Source organism: Nymphalis io, chromosome Z (assembly GCF_905147045.1).
Source record: "Nymphalis io chromosome Z, ilAglIoxx1.1, whole genome shotgun sequence".
Taxonomy (NCBI): Eukaryota; Metazoa; Arthropoda; class Insecta; order Lepidoptera; family Nymphalidae; genus Nymphalis; species Nymphalis io.
The window spans coordinates 6,667,081-6,687,880 of record NC_065918.1 but is presented as its reverse complement, the minus strand read 5'-3'; the positions used below and the strand labels follow the sequence as shown (position 1 = coordinate 6,687,880).

At 33.3% G+C, this 20,800-nt stretch overlaps 1 protein-coding gene across 4 annotated transcripts in view; it reads left to right on the top strand.

The window, feature by feature from the left end:
* Positions 1–20,800, top strand: part of LOC126780437 (nuclear hormone receptor FTZ-F1) — a 67,892-nt gene that overhangs the window by 31,647 nt on the left and 15,445 nt on the right. For 3 of the 4 annotated variants that reach the window (XM_050504915.1, XM_050504914.1, XM_050504913.1), the window contains exon 1: positions 11,655–12,489. In XM_050504915.1, the coding sequence (XP_050360872.1) occupies positions 11,991–12,489 (499 nt within the window). In that variant the 5' untranslated portion in view covers positions 11,655–11,990. Of the gene's footprint in view, positions 1–11,654; positions 12,490–20,800 lie in introns of those variants that run through there. The other variant, XM_050504912.1, reaches the window with a different exon arrangement.

The window sequence follows — 20,800 nt, the reverse complement described above, 5'->3', positions numbered from 1 at the left end:
CTTAAACACTGTTGAACTATCTGTAAACTGTCATTCAGATTACTCCCATTACATTGACGAAATGTGTGCTTATGCATGTTGCAACCGACATCTCGTGTCGCAAAAACATGCGAATCTTATATTTTGAGGTCAGGTTGCTTAACAATAAATCTGGACAAAAAACTAATCCTTGGAATAAAAATGGGAGAGAACCTTGTTTAGTATTATAATCGTACAGCTCCGGACAATAAAATATTCAAAATGTTAAAGTAACATTAATTCATAATAACCATAATACGAGACACTACTTTCTACTTGAGTGTATATACATAATTCACAAGACGTTTGGCAATACGAAATTTGTTACCTCTTTGCAATTTAATATTTTGTTTTTCACAGATAAAATACGAAAAAAATATTATATATGATTTTTTTCTCATCAACCTCTCGCTGCATACTAATTTTATTAATTAGCTTGACTTTACTAACTTTGATATAATTTTACATTCAGATTTATCAACCCGTACAACAATTTTCACTTCTTGTTGCCTCAGTGTGACAGATATTAATAACCTATAATTTTAACATGCTTTTTGGACCCACGTAGAAATTACAGTCGATCAACTGTAAGTTAGATTTTTAGTCCTCGTCAAACTTATAATGCCGAAATTTTATAATGAAATATGTAGATTGTAGAAGTATTCGTAAAACAATATAATGAAATAAAACTTAGTAAATAAGAAAAATCACAAAATATTCTGAAGTGTGGTAACAGAAATATTTGTTTGTACTTTCAGCTTTGCTTGTACAAGTGTCAAAATATTGAACATTTTTTTAAAACTATTAACTGATGATACTGTTAACACAGTATCATGTACATATGCATTTAAGTTTATTTAAATAATATACATACTTTGAACTTTATCGATCACGTAGATACAATAAGATAGTTTATTTCTACACTAGCCCACTGGCTTTGAAGTAATTTAAGGGAAGTGTATACATTTTTTTAAGCCCTTAAGTGCAGTTAGTTTATGGGGTGTACAGGATGCGGCTGGTTTTAGGCGTATTCTTAAGTATATATTTCGAATAAACATACTAAGTCAAAACTTAGCTCCTGTGAACTGTGATTTTATTGAAATAACGATATATCAAAAACGATGAATGATATTGTCACTTTTAACTATACAGTTTTGATTAAATTAAAATACAGTATTAACTGTATATATACTGGTTTAACTTAGATATTGCTAATAAATTCTATTGATTATATCAACATTCGTTTCCATATATAAAAATTTTAACAATTTGTCAATTACATACATAAATCCGATGACACAATTAACTAGCTGTGCGTTCATGCCGTGCAACGTATTGGCAAATTATAATAACATTGTCTCTATTTATGATGCTCGTGTTACATTTCGTAAAATTGCAAAATCATATGTTACATTGATTAATGTTTTCGGTAGGAAAATCGTATTTATATTTATACACCCGCGCATTCATCGCCCCGTGCTGTGATAAAAAAGTGGGTCAACGCCTAATCATGCTGAATTTTACCTACCAGCTTATACATTGCATTGAATGGATTTATGCTAATGCATTCTACACGGTGGGAGCGCGCATTTAAACAATCTTATATATTCCAACCGAAAAGTACATCGATTAACGAACCGTTCTTCATCAATGAATGTAACTATAATTTATATGTTTTAGTCCTTAATAAACTTATAAAATAACTATAGTCTAGTAGTCTTAAAATGGTATTAATACCGCTAATATTAAATTTGTATTCTGTAACAACTTTTATTTAAGTACTTTAGTTTCGCTGCTACAATGAAACTTAACAAGTCGATTTTCTATTACTGGTTACTTAATTACAGCTTATTAGAAAAAAAATACTACACAACATGCTAGTTCTTGTACCAAAAGTGAATATTTTTAACAGAAAAATTCAACTTAAAATATCATCCGTGTTATAATTGAATAAAGCCGTTTATAAACGAGTGGCAACAAGAGTAAAAAGAAAAAAGTAGTTAAGGAGACAGTTGTTCCGTGTACCGCCCGTCGACCTTGAATACCTTCCAGAACATTCATTTATGCACTTATTATATGTATTACTATTTTTATTTCTTACTAATAAACTGTTAGTCATGAAATATAAAAAAAAATATTGACACTTTTTGTATTCGTATTTAATAAATCAAATATATTATATTATTAAATATTTATCGTCAATAACAGAATAGATATGTAAATCACTAAGGCGCTCTCTTTATATAGTGTACATAATAAACTCGTATAAATTTGGCTTTCTTTGTTTAAAATCAGATTAAGGTTATAAAACTGGAGTGCAGCATGCATAATTGTGTAGCTACGTTGGGGAGACTATATTTGGACTGACAAAGAAATTTTTGTCACCAAGATAATAAGGATGGGGATACATTCTATTGACGATACCTAAAATAATGCTGTATATCTACTAACTATTATAGTTAAGTCGTAATAACTGCTTTTTTGTAAAAATTAGTCAATCAAAACAAGGGTAGAATTGAAAAATTAAGACAAGCGTATCATGATATTAATCCTTATGCAACGAAATAGTTTCATAATTAAGATTGATTATATACATGTAAATTCTTCTTTAAAATATTTTATCGGACCTTTCGTGTTAAAGTTACGGTGGGTATTAAATGCTAAAAATAAGAAAAATGCCGCGGTGTGAACTAACCACGGATATCGGGAGCGACCAGTACTAGGCTTTGTCTTTTATGTACCTACTAACTGTAAACTAGAAACAATCAGATAGAACTTTCATAATATTAATATTTTGTATTATTATTTAAAACCTTAAAACGCTTTATAAAACGAACTTGAACATATTTGTCCTTTACGTTATATACTTAATTAAAATTAATATCTTAGAGTTATCGCATAATTGAAATTCTCACACGAAAAAAAAATTCGTGGTGATGGTGGTGGTAGTGCGAAGGTGAAGTAGCCAATTCAAAAAATCGGATGTACCATGGTTACTTGGTGGTAGGGCTTTGTGTAAACCCGTCTGGGTAGGTACCACACAATTATCACATATCCTACCGCCAAACGACAATATTTAACATTGTTGTTCCGGTGACTTGTCGAACACCTACATTTTCAAATAAATTGTATACTAACTACGTAATATATACTAAGATAGGTAATTGTTCAAGCCGGACGAAATCGTGGCGGGCCGCTAGTGAATTACATATTTATTTTCTTTAAATTTATCCCATAATAAATTATCATTAAACTATGCTTTCATTCGCTTGCGGTTGTCAAGTAAACGTATTGAGGTGAAACCATTGTGGCATACATAGGTCTTCAGTAACAAGCACATACCGGACCGGAACCTCGAAATGATAACGTTTCATTTTATAATTAATATATTAAGAGACAAAGCGCAGGTAAAAATAATCGTACTTGTATTATAAATAAAAAGCCGTAACAGTATTAGCAATATTTGTGTAAAATTACATTAATAAAAAATATTTTTGGTTAGTTAGTTGTAGTAGTAGTAGTAGTATTTAGGTTAGTTTAATAGTTTTGAAATACTTCTATCAGATGTCAGCTAATTGTACGCGCATATATTTAAAAATATATACAGTAATTGATATTCTAGATGTCCGTTATTTTGAATAAATTAAACCTTTGAACTTTCCGTAGATAGCTAAACGAACAAAGGGCAGAGAAAAATTTAAACACAACTCGTTGTATAAAGTAAGTTGCGAGCAAAATGAGAGAAAATCAAATCTATTGGTATATTTTATTTACTGTAGTAGCAATAACTTTAATGTTTATTGAAATACGGAGACATCGGACAATAGGAAGTAACGAGATGATATAATTTTGATGAAGATGTATGTTAACAAGTATCGACTTGTTAACTTAATATGTTTATCTTCATTAGGTAGCATTGGTCTGATCGTGAGTCGACCTACTTTAAAATTATTTGCGAAACTAATAAAATTCAAATGAAAACAAGCTATCATACAATATTTAAAATTTGGTTCGGATAGAATCACTCAGAATACATTTAACATGTAAAATCGTAACCTATTTCGATTTTTTATTTTGATCAAAGTTGAATTTATAAAAGTAGTCTTAAGTATAGCCAGACAACTATCAAATAAATAGTGCCGCTTATTTACGTGTTTAATGTGGTATGAAAGAATAAAAAACATAATTGAATATTAAGAACGTGAGGAATCTTATGGTCAGACACCGTTATTAACCCTACTTGGCTTTGTTATTGCATAAAGACTAATTTATCAAAACAAATGCAGTAAGTATGCATTTAAAAAATATCTTTATGCAATCATTACGATCATGGTTAGAGAGCTGGCGAGCATTTCTGTATAGGAATCTCTGTGTTTATATCTGAATATCTGTGTTTGCTCATGTTTCGTATCGATAGCTTTTAATGTTTATATCAATACAAAGCGATTTTGCCTGGTTAATATTAAGATGCTAAGTCGCTAAGTTTTAGTGTTATAGTGCGTGAAAATAAAAAAATAATAAAATTAACTCAATTATTTGCTTATGTTTGCCTCTGAGGCTGGTTGTTACACCCTCCTAGAAACGTAGATAACGTGGTAGACTTTCAGGGATAGGCATTATTTCGATTCGTACTAAAAATGTAAAAAAACACATTTGCTTATTTCGTTTTTGAGCTTGGTACGCTTAAGTAACAAAATATGTAAATAATGTTTTAAGTCCCTCCTATCGATTGCTTATGTATTACAAGCCGTAATTACTAAAATTGATATTTTTTTGATGTAGAATTTTACTTGTACTAGATGCGAGCTCTGCCTAAATTGTTCTGTCTTTGGAATATCAGAGACCTGGATGTCTTCCACTTCTATTAAAAGATTTATAAATATTCCGCCAAGAGGCAGACATGATCACATAATATAACTATTTTTTACAAATTCGAAGCGCTTACAATGCAGCGCTAACATAGCGAGATTCTTATTCCACAATTGTCAGTATTAATAATGTCAACTACATTCAAATCATAGATCTGTATAGCTACATTTTAGTTATATTCTCAGTTGATTAGATTGCATCTGCGATATAACTTAACGTCTTAACATATTTGAGGAGAAAATAGTCGGAACCGACGATTGGCGTTATCGAAACGGCTCTCATTGTTTACCTTTGTTATTTGGATATTATATTGCCATTTCGCAGTCTACTTTGGGGTAATACTGTTGGGCGCTGATATCAATATGAATTTTGACCTGCAGGAGAGGGCTGGTGGCGCAATGTATACGGCCATCGTTAAATTATTGAATAGTAAAATATTGACTGCCTCTTATATTTTTTTATGTACTTGTATTTTTTTTTTCTAAATTAAACATAAAAGAGCTATTGACTCGTCGCATTCGAGTAACAGGCGTAATAAGTTAATTTGTATGTATCTAGTACCGCTGTTACGAGCATCACATTTTCTCACCAATTCGTTACTATTTTTCCGGCCATATTTGATATTGGAGAAAATATATTGAGAAGCAAAATTAACTTTTATTATTTAATATATTATATCTATAAAGAGTTTTGACTTTAACTTGACAAAATTATAACACTATTAATATTAGAATATTATTATAAAACAAAGTCGCTCGATGCGTCTGTCCGTTTGTTTGGCACCTTCTTCTAAACTACGCTTTGGATTTTAACAACATTATCATCATTATTTAGATAATGTCCAAGAAAGGTCCTAGTGACTAAAATCATGTTTTATTTAATAATAAAAGATAAATAAGACATGGTATTATCTAAGAACATCGGTTTACATAACAGTAGCCAATACATTAATATCTAAGCAAGCAACATAATTGTATATTTTAAGGCATGTCCAGATTATAAATACAAATTGCTTTTTAAATTGCAATTTAAACCAGAAGTTTCAGAAATACTTGACATAATATATAATATTATAGATGTATAGGATATAGGTTAGATCGGTGTGCTCGACACTGATTTTATTATAATATTTATTTACACATTTATTTAGAGTTGTGAGTCCTTGTTTTTACATAAAACTTTACCATTACCTTTACATAAAACTTACAATAAACCCGTAGGTAAAAAAAGTAACTGTAAAATCCATAAATGTCCCACAGCTAGCCTATGGCCTCCTCTCGGTTTTGAGGAGAAGGCTTGGAGCTTTCTCCACTCCGCTGGTATAAATCGGGTTGTATCTGACACATGGCAGATGTTTATCCGTAGGTTTCGTCACAATGCTGTCTTAAACCGCCAAGCATATTTAAATTATAAACACAAATTTTAATTTTGATTTAACCACTGGGCCATCACCCGTAGGGCGGTTCCCTAATTCTCAAGCCACTGATACTTTATAACGCGCAATTCAATGACAATTAGAGGTAATTCTCGAGATGAATCGTTTTTATTTATTTATTTTGTCTTTTTGAATTTTATTTCACTACCTGAACCAAACCCATACAGTTATTTATTGAGGTTGTTGCCAAACGGTATATTTTAACCAAGAAGCTCGGTTTCATCATGTTATAAAAATGGGCATTTCATATTCAACGAACATGTAGATATATTTCAATTTCTGTTGTGCAAAAATAAATGTGTCGCCGGCGAATTCAACAATGGGAACATATGTAGGTCGAGGATCGAAATGGATTCAGTGATCAAATCTTACATTTATGTATTTGTAGAATTCATTTATATATCAGCTTAGTTTGAATATATTACTTTCAAACTGTTTTATATTAAACTCTCATATTATAATTAGTAAAACAGTTTTTTATCTTTTGGACTTTCTTATTTAATACAACACGTAAATTAACTGTGAGTGTTAATTATATTTTTATCCGAAAAAATCTGGATCCGGACGAAATAATAAGTAGGTACAACTAGTATATGATACGTATAATTAAGCTGTCATTACGAAAATATATTGAAAAAAAAAACAAAATAATTGATAAACAGAAACAAAGAAAACGTGTCAAATTAAAATATTTCACAATTAAAACAGTATTTTGATAATATCGACCGAATAGGAAATTTTGAGGGCGAGTGAAACCAACGAATCTCGGAATCGGGTCGCCTGCGCCTTTGCAACTGTCGAGTTGGGTAATGCTGCTTTGTTATTCCAAGCATCAATATTGGAGCAGAATATACATACAAGTTCTTTTGTCTGTCTAAGTAGGTGAAAGCGGAGTGGTAACAAAGAATTGAACTAGTTCTATAATGTTTTGAAAATTGCTTTGTTTAAATGTTGACGAACGCTAAATATTTTTTATCGTTATAAAGTAAAATTGAAATAAAGTAAAGTACTCACATTACTTTAAGACGTTTAAACGTCTTACATAATCTAATCCTGGTTGATTTTATAGTTTTAACATTTCAATATTGAATAATATGCCTGATACTTTATTTACAATTAATTTTATAAAATAAAAAGGAATACTTATAATAAGTTAGTAATTAAAAATAATGAAAATATTTACTTCGTTTAAGCACGCTTTACAAGATTTATATACTTATAGATACTTTTGATTCAGTTACAAATCATCGTGGCCCCAGGCGAAATGAGTATTATATTGAAGAAAAAAATACTATACACGTTTATATTAATAATAAATACAAATAAATTGCATAATTTGGCCTTAAAATCAACAAATACCAACTCCAGGCATTCTTATATAAAACAATATTTATAATTAGGATCATATCATTCGTAATTAGGATCATTTAAAAAATATTGTGTATGTTATAATATGTATACGATTACAAAAGTTCGAGCGTTAACAAAAAAAATCCCCTAATATATTATAATAGTATTGAATAATAGCAAAAAGGCAATTAAACATGAATATTAGGTACGTTTCGCGTGACGTACACAACGCTGGCCCGAATAAGGCCGTAGCGTTATCATTGACCTACTAACCCACTGCACTTGGCTCGGGATCCCCAAATCCACCCCATCCCTCTATACACCCCAGCCTTTTCACGCAAGTTCGTTTCATCGATTTTAATGACCCGTTTTTATTGAGGATAATGTATGAATGTAGGACATACTAATTATTTTAAATAAAATCTTTCGTTGGAAACTCATAATAAAAGGAGATGACTTTAATACAATTATTTAATGACAATACTGTCGGAGTTTTTTTTTAAATATCGTATTTATTTTCAATAAGTAAAACGTTTGCTTTAATTGTTTCGCACTATAATTTCAACAAGTTTGAATTAAATTATGAATGAAATATCATATTAAGCAGAAAAGCATAAATGATAAAAGTCGACGGATATGAATGAATCTGAGAATTTTTTGAGACTTAACAAGTTATAAATATGAAATAGTTTCTTTAATTTTGTTTGTCTTCAACACAAAAATACATATTATTAAGCAAGTGACAACAAAAAAAACGCAGAGGTGCTGGTCCGGATTTGAACTCGACCTTTGATCCAAGTGCTCTATCTATGGGGTCAGCGATATATAAAATGCACGTTACGCATTCTTTCTTTCCTGCCTTTTTTATACTTCGAGTTTGAACGACATTTTGATTTTTCCTGTAGACGTTTTCAGTCCTTTTTGCCGACTCCAGGAGGATATATTTTTTTTGCTTATTAACTGATTTTGGTTATTATTTTTGAGTTGAGCTATCTCAATATCATTGCTATTGGACATTGTTTAGTTTGTAAAATCGATTTCTTTTTTATTTAAAGGCATATTTATTTACTTTACAAGTGAGCAGGGCCACACAATATACAAATAAGAAGACGATGCCCCAGACCGGCAAATAAAAAAAATCTTAAATATTATATATTAATATGTATATATTTAATATAAAGTATAGAATTATGCATACTAAAAGTATCTTTCATTAAGTTTGTAAAACTTTCTGAAACTTTAAAATCATAAAAACCATCCACCACCATGCGGAGTTGCGACGACGCTGAAAGTGAAAATATGATCTTTCTTTTTGTCTTGTATTATAAAAATACCAATTAATATTTGGAATTTTTTTTCGTTTTGCTAAATTCTGATCTAAGTTGCCTTTTTTCAATATTTGCCTAAAACTCGAAGGACTTTGTATAAGGATATAAGAGTATAAAATTAAATGTTTTTATAGATATTGCAACCTAACTTAAGCCAATATACTAGCTCTATTATATGACTTCGCCCGTGTAACAGAGCTTGTTCTGGCCACGAACAAAACTCATAAAATCAGGTCAAAAATACATATTTCATCAGAATCTTCTTTGTTTTGCCAACATACAAACAAACATACTACATATGTCATACATACTATACATTGCTCTGTTTTACAACTAAGAGATTATAGAGGTTGCTTAATTGCTTTGTTTAATTAATATAAAGTCAATAATAAAGGTCAATCACACTTTATTTAAATTTAAGTATTTTTTATATCTTATCCCACATTAGTAGGTCACGTAAGTAAATCTATGATAAACATAAAAGTTCAACGAATAATGAATAAAAAAAGCCCGCATAAATGTTTACGTCTACCAATAATTTGCATTGTCACGCGATAATACAATCTACAGCCCGTCTATTACTACACTGTATTACGATGCGTTACATCAACGCGCGTCACCGGACACGGGGGAAAGTATGACGTCAGATGCGCGCATGCGAAGAAAGCAAAGTTGCGCTCGCGCTTCGGAACACTCTTGCTTTCGTAGGGGGCCGCGACGTCTGAGCGATAGCGAAAACGACACACTTGCTATACCTACCACCACTGTCACTTTTTCATCCGGTATTCAGGTCTTGATTATGAAATCGAAACTTATTGACTCATTGTGGCATATACACCTTTTCTCGACTTGGTAGCGGATATTGAGGGCAGGTTGTCTTTATGCTTATAAGAAAGAAACGTGTCATTAAACATGTTTCATAATGACTCAAGAGTATTTAATGGATATTTAAATTAGAAATACAGATTTAATTGTAATAACAATGGACATTCTTTTTATTAAAAAAAACTTGCAATATTTTAATGTCTTGAGTCGCTATTACAAAAATGACTTTGAATATACAATTATCTATGCACTATAAATTGAACGGTTTCACTGCAATAAGCTTATTTTTCAATACATATTCTGATTTATTAATAGACTTCCAGGTATTATGGAGCTATAAATAGTATAGCAGATAGCGTTGAGAGAATGATCTATTATTGTTCTATGTAAAATTGCCGTCCGCATTCAAATAAAAAATTATCGGCATATTAATCATCTCAATTTTCTTGTTGTATACTTTTTACATTAGGAATATTCACAAAATGCGTTTCTTTTTTTTATATTTGCCGGGAGGGCAAATGACTCTACTCCACCTGATGGTAAGTGGTAGTAGAGTCCAAACGCGACGACGGCCAGTACAGACGGGAAAAACGTTCTGCACTAGCCGCCTTCGCCTTGCCGGCCCGCAAGATGCCTCTTCAGGCCTCGTTTGAAGGGTTGTAAGAGGAGGGGAACACGTGAGCTGGTAAGGAAATCCATTTTTTGGAAGTGCGACAAAGAAAGGAGTTGCCAAATTTCTTATATTTGTTTCTTTTATTTAGTAGCTTGTTCACAGAAACAAGGGGTTTTCTCCGGGGAAAAGTATTGTATCACGTCTGAATTTGTCATTCTGGTCACGTGTTCTCAATGTGCAGTATTCGTTTAGTGCATTAGGACACGTTAAAACATGTTACATAGCGAGCACAAGGCTGTCACAGCCAGTCACTCGTTCGTGACCCGTTGACTGATTTTTAGCAAAACCAGGTCAAGATCTTTAATTTATTTCGCTTTTGATATTGAAAAGAACTTAGTACACCTACAATTTAGACTATTGTGTTCAGTACGTTTTGAACAAGACTTATTATGATTACGACTAAAATTTCCTTACATGGCGACGTTGTTCTCCTGCTTGTTAAATGTTTACTGATGTTTTATTAAGATCAAAAGACATTTTAGTTATCTATTAAAAAATAATTTCTGCGAAGAGCTTTTAACTCGTTGAACTTATTTTAATATTATTTGTATTTACCATACATATGATATTAAAAAACATACATAATGTAAGCATAGAGTATAATTAATTTTTTATATTTAGTTTACATCAAATTTTGACGCAGATTCCTCCATATATTACAACTCAAGTATCAAAAGCTTGACATTACTCATTTATAACTCACGAGTAATAACTTTTGGTATAAGTGTAACTACATGTTATTCAGTAGTAGATGTCTCGCGTTATGCTAGGCAGAGCGAGCTCTACGGTCGTAGAATTGTCATTAGAGTTTATAGTATCTGCCGAGCGACATTTGTTATGCGAACGTAAACATAATCTCCATGTTCGCGGCAACCCTGCCCTGCTGCGGCACCGCGCGCAAGTGGGTCAGTGGGCCGCCCCCCGCGCCCGCCGCGCCGATCCGCCCGCGCGGTGGCGCAACCGCGCGAACGCGCACTAACATAGACCTGGATCGCGGGAAAGTGGGTCACCGACTCACTTTCACTTATTACATGGGCTCCTAATCGTTTTCCATTGTACGAACGGGCGGGGGTTTTGCGGGTAGCGGCGGGGCGCGCATGCGGGAGGCGCCGGCACGCGCGCCGTTGTCGCCGGCCGGCCGCCAGTCGATCGCGGAACGTCTCTAGAGCCGTACGTGTGCTGTTATGACAAAACACTCGTTGCGATCGTAACGACGCGCGTCGTAAACAAATTGAACCGACTTTACTACAGCGTTATATTACGTTTTACTTTTTTTTATTAGCGTCTGAACCTTTGTTATTTACTAAATTAGAGTAGGAAAAATGTGTTGGATTTATGTGTCTTCTACAAAAGTGATTGAACAGGTGCAGCCCGCGAGCGGCAGATAGTGTTGCGGTCAGACCGCTAGTGAACTCAGTGACTGTGTGAACGTTGTCGCGGTTGAACGCCGCCGTAGGGATTTGTAATAAGCAGCCGCTCTGTGCGGCCGAGCATGACGATGGACCAGCAGGCAGGCCTCATGTCTCTTAACATGTCCCCGTTCGATCTAAGTCCAGGCCCTGAGGGATCGGGCTCGGGCAGTGGACCCTCGGGAGCCTCACAGCAATACGTGCCTCAAGGCGCAGCTTACCAATGCACGTCAGACCAACAGCCTTTTGGCTACGCAAATCTGGATGCTTCTTATTTATTTCCAACAGGTACAGGGAGCGAACCTGGGTCATATTTGCCAACAGCTGGCAACGTTTGCGACCAAACAGATACGAAAGACGTGATCGAAGAACTGTGTCCTGTTTGTGGAGATAAAGTTAGCGGTTACCACTACGGACTGCTCACTTGTGAATCCTGTAAAGGCTTCTTTAAAAGAACAGTACAGAACAAGAAAGTGTACACTTGCGTCGCAGAACGAGCATGTCACATTGACAAGACACAGAGGAAACGTTGCCCTTTCTGCCGCTTCCAGAAGTGCCTCGATGTCGGCATGAAACTTGAAGGTAAGTTTGTACAACAGTTCATTTAACTTAAAAATAATTATAATCATAATCATCATCAAAATCTAAATATGACGCTAAATTTTATAACGTTAGGAAGTCTTCTCGATATAAATTCATGTATGTAGGTCAGTTGCGAAGAGCCCAGATGTATTACATCATCTAGCGTAAGCAAAGGCAGCAAACATTGAAAGTTCAGGCAACACAAGAAACTAACGCACGCAAGCTGAACGAATTTAAATATTTAATCCGTGTGTTTATCAATCTTCTAAATAATATATATACTTACTGTGAACTTTTCTAGTTGCATATCAGAAAATACTTTCATGACATGCGATCTTTGGTAATTCAGTAAATAATGGGGGCAAATTGACCTATCATGTATAAATATTTAAGTAAAGTCGACTCACCGTTTTATATTAATGATGTAGCGATTTAATTAATAAGATATTTTTATATTTAATTCCACGGGGTCTGTTTTCACGATTGATAAAACAAATTTGAAATTGTTTGGAGAACTACGCAAATTAACTTAAATCTTAACGAATCTATAATATTTACGACTCCTGGTTCCGATTTTGTTTTCATACGAATTTAAGGCTTTCCATTAATAATAATCTAGTCTAAAAGTATGTTACCTCATAATTTGACTAGTATTTTTTATTGTCGATATTATAAATAAACAACATGTAAATGAATTATCAATCATCGGTTTAACATACTATTTTTCCATAATATAGTTTCACTTAAAACTTCTTGATACGGCAAGCAATAGTCTTAAAACCAAATAAATTTTATATTACTTGGTTATAAACCTGCATATGTCTAATTTCACTGAAATTCTGCTACATGTGTATTTTTACCAACCCGCATTGGAGTAGCGTGGTGGAATAACCAAACCTTCTCCTCAAAACAGAAGAGAAGGCCTTAACCCAACAGTGGGATATTCACAGGCTGTTACTAAATTGTACTATATATATATACTTAGTCAAATTGTAGAATAAGGCTTCTTTTTTCAGTACAGTATGAAATACTAACGGCGAAGAAGATAATTTTAATACAATCGTAATCTTTTTTTCTTTTCTGACCAAATTTGTTACATATATACGTATTTCATAAGTCCTACATTAACAATTATTTCTATTCTAAGATCCTTTAGTTAAAAACGACACGTACGCATAAAGCATGTACTATGGATTACAATTAAAAAAATAATTAGATTGACTATTATACTACATGTGTGTAAAATACGATTTAGAATCTATGTGCTATCATGTTTTTGTATATAAATTAAGTAACAGCCTTTCATTCGTTCGTAGTATTTTATTAATACATTAATAGTTATAACTTTCATTATATACAATTTTGGTTATAATGCATTTTTTTTAATAAAACGTGTAAATTCAATAATCAAAAGCAGTACTGATAAACTTTTAATTTGTACTGAATAATCAAACTAATTAATAGTCTTCAGCTTGTCGTCACCAAGAATAACATATAATATGTTTATACTGCTATTAATCATAGATATCGTTGACACACATTTTTAATATCAGTTTACTTACTTACCAAATGGCCTTTGGTAAGATTGTGAACTAGATCTATATAAAGTGTTTGGTAGCAAACAACTTGGAGCTTCAATTATAAAGGTGTACAAAATTAAATATATTGAAAATCGAGTAAAGGTATCAATTTAAAGGTTAATTTATAGTTAGGTGATCGCGTGGGGCGTAGTTTGAAGCGCAGATCGTTCTAAATTTAAAACGCGCGCGGCCGCAGAGCGCCCTGACCTACTTGCAAGCGGGGCCGCGATGCGGCGCGCGCGCTGCCTGCTGTGCGTGCATGTACGCAACGCGAGGTTGCCGCTGTGTGCGTAAGCCATTCGCGATTGCGCGTTTCGCCAGATGCTGCGATGTTTGCAACATTCATTACTTACACTTCGAATTAAACACTAAATTCAGAAGTTTTTGTCCGGGAAAGAGATAAAATTTTAAATTTCAAAATAATCCGACCTTTTCGTCCCAGGGATATTCAATTCTGGTTTAGTATTGAAATACTCAAAAGACGTCACAGAGACGGTAGTATAGAAAATATTTAACATTCCATTCGCTAGAATATCCATTTTATCGCTCAATAGTTTAACATGTATTCAAATAATGAAAGTGATATATAATAGGCATACTATGGTGCTACATTATACATCAAATGTGAAATATAACGACGCTATCGTTATATTTTATATTTTGTTTGTTTTAAAAAAATAGCACTGCTATTTTTAAACCATACATTCCACGCAAGCCTAGCCTACACTTATATATAGGTGCGGCGCAGTTGGCCTCAAACTTACTTCTCATTGAGAGGTTAGTAGATGACTCAAACCCCATTAGTAATATTCCAGCTTATTCTTAGACAAAAATCCTTATCACATAATACATGTTTGTTAATAAGGTAACTGGGATGCTCGGTCATTTTAACGAGATCGGTGCCTTATGTAAGACTTTATTGCATATAACTTGTGTAATCCCACATTATCCACTTACAGAAAAACTGTTTTACGACCGTAGACTAACAGCTTGAATTCATTACTTTTATTTTTTAACCAGAACATTTAAAATTCATTAACTTAAATACAATTAATATATGCCTAACCTATATGTTACATATGTATATACTAAGCGAAGCGTAAATTTCTATTATTGTGAAAATAATAAATTGCAACTGAGTTTCGTTACTTGATTCGATTTAAAGAATTTACATATATCGTAACTGAAAAACTTACTTTAAAAAAAAATAACAATCACACCAATTTTATTTTAATATTACATGAAATCTATAATTTTAGTTTTCTTTTATATATAGAATCTATTTATAGCATCCTTAATTATAATAATAATAATCATTAATATTTGATACATTCTAATGAAAGTAGTGATTAGTCAATAATAAAATATAAATAATATTTGTGCCAACCGACATATTATACTTTTAATCAACAAATTTCCAGTGACGACGGATGTTATATCCGCCGCAATTTACTTTTCGCTCAAAGCATTCTAATAAAGAACGTATTATGAGGTAGGGTTGTCATCATTCCCGTTTCCCCTTAACATGACCAGATCGCGTAGTAGTTTGCGTTCATTTTTATGATTTCCTATTACTGTTACTATACTGCCTCTTCTTAAATATAAACTGTGAAACCTCACTTTACAGCCATTTGTAGAAGGCAACCCTATTATTATACAAACAAAAATGATAATATCTTAATTCCTAAATCAATCATGTAATCTCTATTTAATTGTCCAAAACAATGATTTAGATTTACATAAACAGTGCTTTGTATAATTTCGTCTCTTGTATATATAACTTTCAATACGGCTTTGATTATAACATACATTATTTTGGTGTTTTTAAATACCAACATTTTGATACGCTTAAATTTTCTCACGGTCTTTATTTATTATATTTCTAGCGTCCTTTATTTATGTCCTTTATTTCCACATAACGTATATCATCTGAAAGACAATAAAAAAACAATTACAACATCAATATGTTTTATTTCGTGTGTGAAAACCACGAGGAGCATTCATATATCATAAGCATTTAATAATACAAATATTATAATTTTTGAAAATAATAACGATTGCAATAAGACATATGTCAGATGGCACAATTCTCACAAATCGTTTACTGACCTCAATCGCGGTTGTTGCGAGAGGCTCGCAGTGCCTGCTCGACCTGCAACGAGCCTTGTGCAATGCCAACGCGCAGCCGCTCGCCCGCGCCCGCGCCCGCGCTGTCTGCACCACCCGCTACTCCGTCCGCAACTCGTCACTAACTACAGCTACTGCTGTTAAAATATTTTGGGCTTCAAGTTGTTCAAGTGGAAATGTATTGGAATTGGAATAGACATAGACTTTATTTTGGGATGATTTTTTTTAAATTGCTCATTGAAGGTACATACACAATTTAGTTTTTTATTGAACCGTCTAAATTCCTTTCAAACTAAGTAATATTATAATTCCATCAAAACTATTTAATAAATTGCAAAATCTCTTTTGCTTAAATAATAGTCATTGTACACACGATATAAAAATATAATTATGTTTTTTTTTTTAGTCTAACGTATGAAACACATTACCTACGACTTATATAAACGTATCTGCGCCAGTGACATACAAAAATGTTTAAAACCTGCTATTGCTTAAGAAATTGATACGCATTTGTAATTTAAGCATGACGTTAGTTGATTATACGTTGACCATTAAAGTTAAAATGTTTATTACTTAATATTAATACGTATAGTCCGAAAGACGTAAGAAGTGAAATCATAAAATCTTTTTAATAAATTGTATAATATCGGCAAGGGTTGTTGCGCACTGGGTCTACTCAAACGACTATCGTGCGTTTCGACACAATAAGCTGCCGACGGTGGGGTGCGCTGCGCAAGCGTCATTTCATAAGACGCCTCGTTCGACCTGTCGCAACGGACTACCCAAATGTGACCTGAACACGTATCACATTACACGTCCACGGGTATCCGTACCGCATCTTCAATCATTCTACTATTTTAAATACTGCCAATGGCAGTATATATTTTTAAAATTCGTGTTTTCTAATTTCTTAATCTGTCAGACTCGAAGAACTTTGTTGTGCGAACTGGACATTATAAATGTTACACATAATTCCTAATTCCCAATTAGGAATAAACATACAAACTAACTTTTATTTAGAATATTGTCTTAAGATGAAATTGTTGTAACATTGATCTTGCAATGCAAGATCAAGACAACAATGATCTACCATTCATCGTTCATTTCCGTGGCGTAGATGTATGATTGAATTGGTATTCATAGAATGATAAGTGCTGAAGTGCTGTAGTCCACGTGTTACGACGCAAAACTGGCACCCGCAATCAGTTCCCCTACGTGGACAGCGTTAGCGCAGCGGACCGATCGAATTCGACGATAATGATTGTTGTTACACGGACCGCTGCTCGCCTTGTACACGCCACACCGCCTTACGTAATCTACCGCCATCGCCATCATTCTTTCGATCGCTAACTACTATTTTATACGAAGAAGTTTCAATTAAAATTTTAACTTTAAATTTTTGTCAATACGGTTTTAATCGTTACATTACTATTTGAGGTTTGAAGAAATTTCATAACTGCATTTTTAAACGATGCCATTCAAATCTTATTGGACTCCATTTTACTCGTAGCGCATACTTAAGTCTAATAGGAAAACTAGCATCGAGAGTTAAAAATATATGGCGGGGTCAGGCGCTTGCGGCTCACGACAGATGTTAGATCACAATAAAAACGCGCGCGCCAGCGACTATTTCGGCGCGCTGCCTTGACCCGAATCGGTGTTTCGACAGAGCGGCCTCGCACACCGGGCCTTTCTATTTTTTCGGCATTACCTGTCTTATTATTACGACAGCTCTATAGGCGCCACCACTTAAAAAAGATTTTGGTTCGCGGATGCCTTTAATCCTTGCTTAATAAGCTGTCTCGAGCGTTAATATAATGTTACTTTTGATCATAGAATTTATACATAATGACTATAATGGAATATAGATCAAATAAGAATCCAGTTTGATTCTCATATACGTTGTTTGAGATGTATGGATTAGATCTTGACATAGTTTGGTAGATCATCGCGGGTGATGATTTATCTCGGCACTCTCGGCAGTGTTGTGTAACGACGGCGTTGCCGCTATCTAGGCGCGCGATCGGAGTACGTACGGGCGAGGGCGGTCGGACGCGCTCGGCTCGCTTCGGAGGCGACCGCACCGAACGCCGCGGTGCGGCGGGGGACGCCTACAGCCTTGACCAAGTTTCACCGACTCGTCGGTACAAGGAGCGATCCCCACCTCTTCCCGTCCTTTCGGAACACACTATTTTTTATCTCGTTGACACGATTACTTAATTTAACGGTTGTGATGCATGTGCCAAGGTCAAAAAAAAAAAAACTTTTGACTGGATCGTATCTTAAAGTTGACCCTTATTGAGAGATCTCGTTACCTTATATTAAATCCCGACTAGTACAAAGCTGTGTAGTTCCTATACCGACACCGCTATCGATCGACACCGACCTTGACTCATCTGTAAACTGTATCAAGTGGGCCACGGATACAAATAGCTACATAATGTAAGGTAAACTTACTTGTATGTCTATTTCTGCACTCTACTTGTTTGTCATCGTGTCGAATGCTTTTGATTTGTAAAAATGACCTTGACCTTGATCTAGTTTAGTCGTAATAAACGACTGACCTCGTTTACCGCATTATCGGCTGCAATCGCGTGCTCATTATAATAACATTAGATGATTAAAACCATTGGAAGTTTTCTTAAATCTTATTTTTAATAACACCGTAAAATTTACTATTTCATCAACGGTCTATTCACGAGACATCATTAATTTAAATAAATTATTTATGTTTATTACATTTGAAAAGAAACAACGAAGTTCATTTAGATGGTAATTTCTTTCATAAATGAGAATGAAAGGCAATGTGTCCAAAATGCTCAGAAGCCTTGGCAACGTGAGCTAGGTATAATGCATGCTTATACAAGTTGCTTGCTTCCCGATGCCTTAAATAACGTTGATTAACGTTTGTTTTCAAATAGTAAACGAGAAAACACCGAATATGACAGATATCGTTAGCCAATGTCCACTAATATTATATACGAGCATGTGGTACGAACTAGACAAGTCTGCATACGGACTTATAGAATGTTATTCAAATGACTAATATTTTTTTTTATTTCTCTTGTGTCATTTTGTATTGAGAATATTACGCGCGATCCAAAGTGAATGACATGGGCGCGACATCAATATTATGCCCAGATATATTTGTATTTTATTTGATATTCATTCGCGTGTCAATGTATTAGTTATAATAAAATTGATTTACTTATTCTAAACTCGCAAGGATTGATCTTAAAATAAAATTCACGTGTTTTATTTAGTAAAATATTACATTATTAACGTGAACTAACATTAGTCATTACGTGTTTTCATTATTTAACGAGTGAGTTGTAAGTAGTAATGCGTGTCATTTATCATTATATCCGGTAATCCGGGTAATAATAAGACACGAGTAACAAGCATGCCGTAAGCTCCTTGTGATATTTGTAAATTAATAACATATATTCAATGATTTACTCAATTAAAATGTCGTGTAGATAGTAGTATAAATTACTCAATTCGTTTCCATGCAAATTGCACATCGCAGAAATATTTGTGCAGTCTCTTAATGTGCTCTCTGCAGTGCCTTACAAGGTATGGACTTTGTAGACTTTTATATTTGTTATGTTGTAAGTATTTCGAACTAAGTATTGCTGTTTTTTTATTTAATTAGTAGAGATGTCATGAGATAGAGAATTTTATTTGTGTTATAATTACTCATATTAAACATGGGTAGGCTTTCGAAACTCGCCTCTTAATTGAAATAGTGTTCTCAATGAATCTTTTGTTTCATGCTCGTCTTAAAGGTGGACTTTGCTTTAAACTTAAATTTGTCTACTTTTAGGGTTTCTTATAAAAATGAGTAACAGACAGATTTACCAAAAAATAACAGCCGAATAAATTTAAACTTATTTTTTGAAAGCGCACATTTTAATAATTAAAAGATAAATCGCATTTTTCTGTGCGAAGATGGACACGATCGATTTAAATATTTTCATAAATAATAATGATCGAAATCTCTGAAACATACTCATCGTACAACTAGCGAGATCGTTTCAAAAGTTATGATCCTGTTGCAGACTTCCGTTTCCGGATCTGACTAAGACCCTTTCATACATACGTAATACAGTGTATTTTAATCGGCGAGTGTTTTTATTGTAAGTTAATATTGTTTTTTTTCCTAAATTACAAATTCATAATTAAGTCATAGTTATAGTTTAAATGTTTTCTTAAGTGATGAAATTATTAAAAATAACAGTGTTCAAAATATAAAACGAACGAAGGAACGAATAGTACAGGATAATTATTTATGTTCTGCTTCCAAATACTTTAATTGATGCCACCTATCGAACGTCGTCAATAGCAACCAAACAAATAAAAATGGTTGACAAACAAAGGAGAAAAAATACTAAATAACTGCTTTGTCTTTGCTAATTTACATATAGATAGTTGAAATATGTGTATACAACCATAGTTTATTGTACTAGTCTAAAAGCTTTTAAATAAATATCAACTATAAAAGATAAATATTATTTATAAAAAAAACCCTAGGAGATTTCGATTTTAAACTATCTACGAATCCTTCATACGAATATAAATTGTTTCATGAAACGACTTGCAAT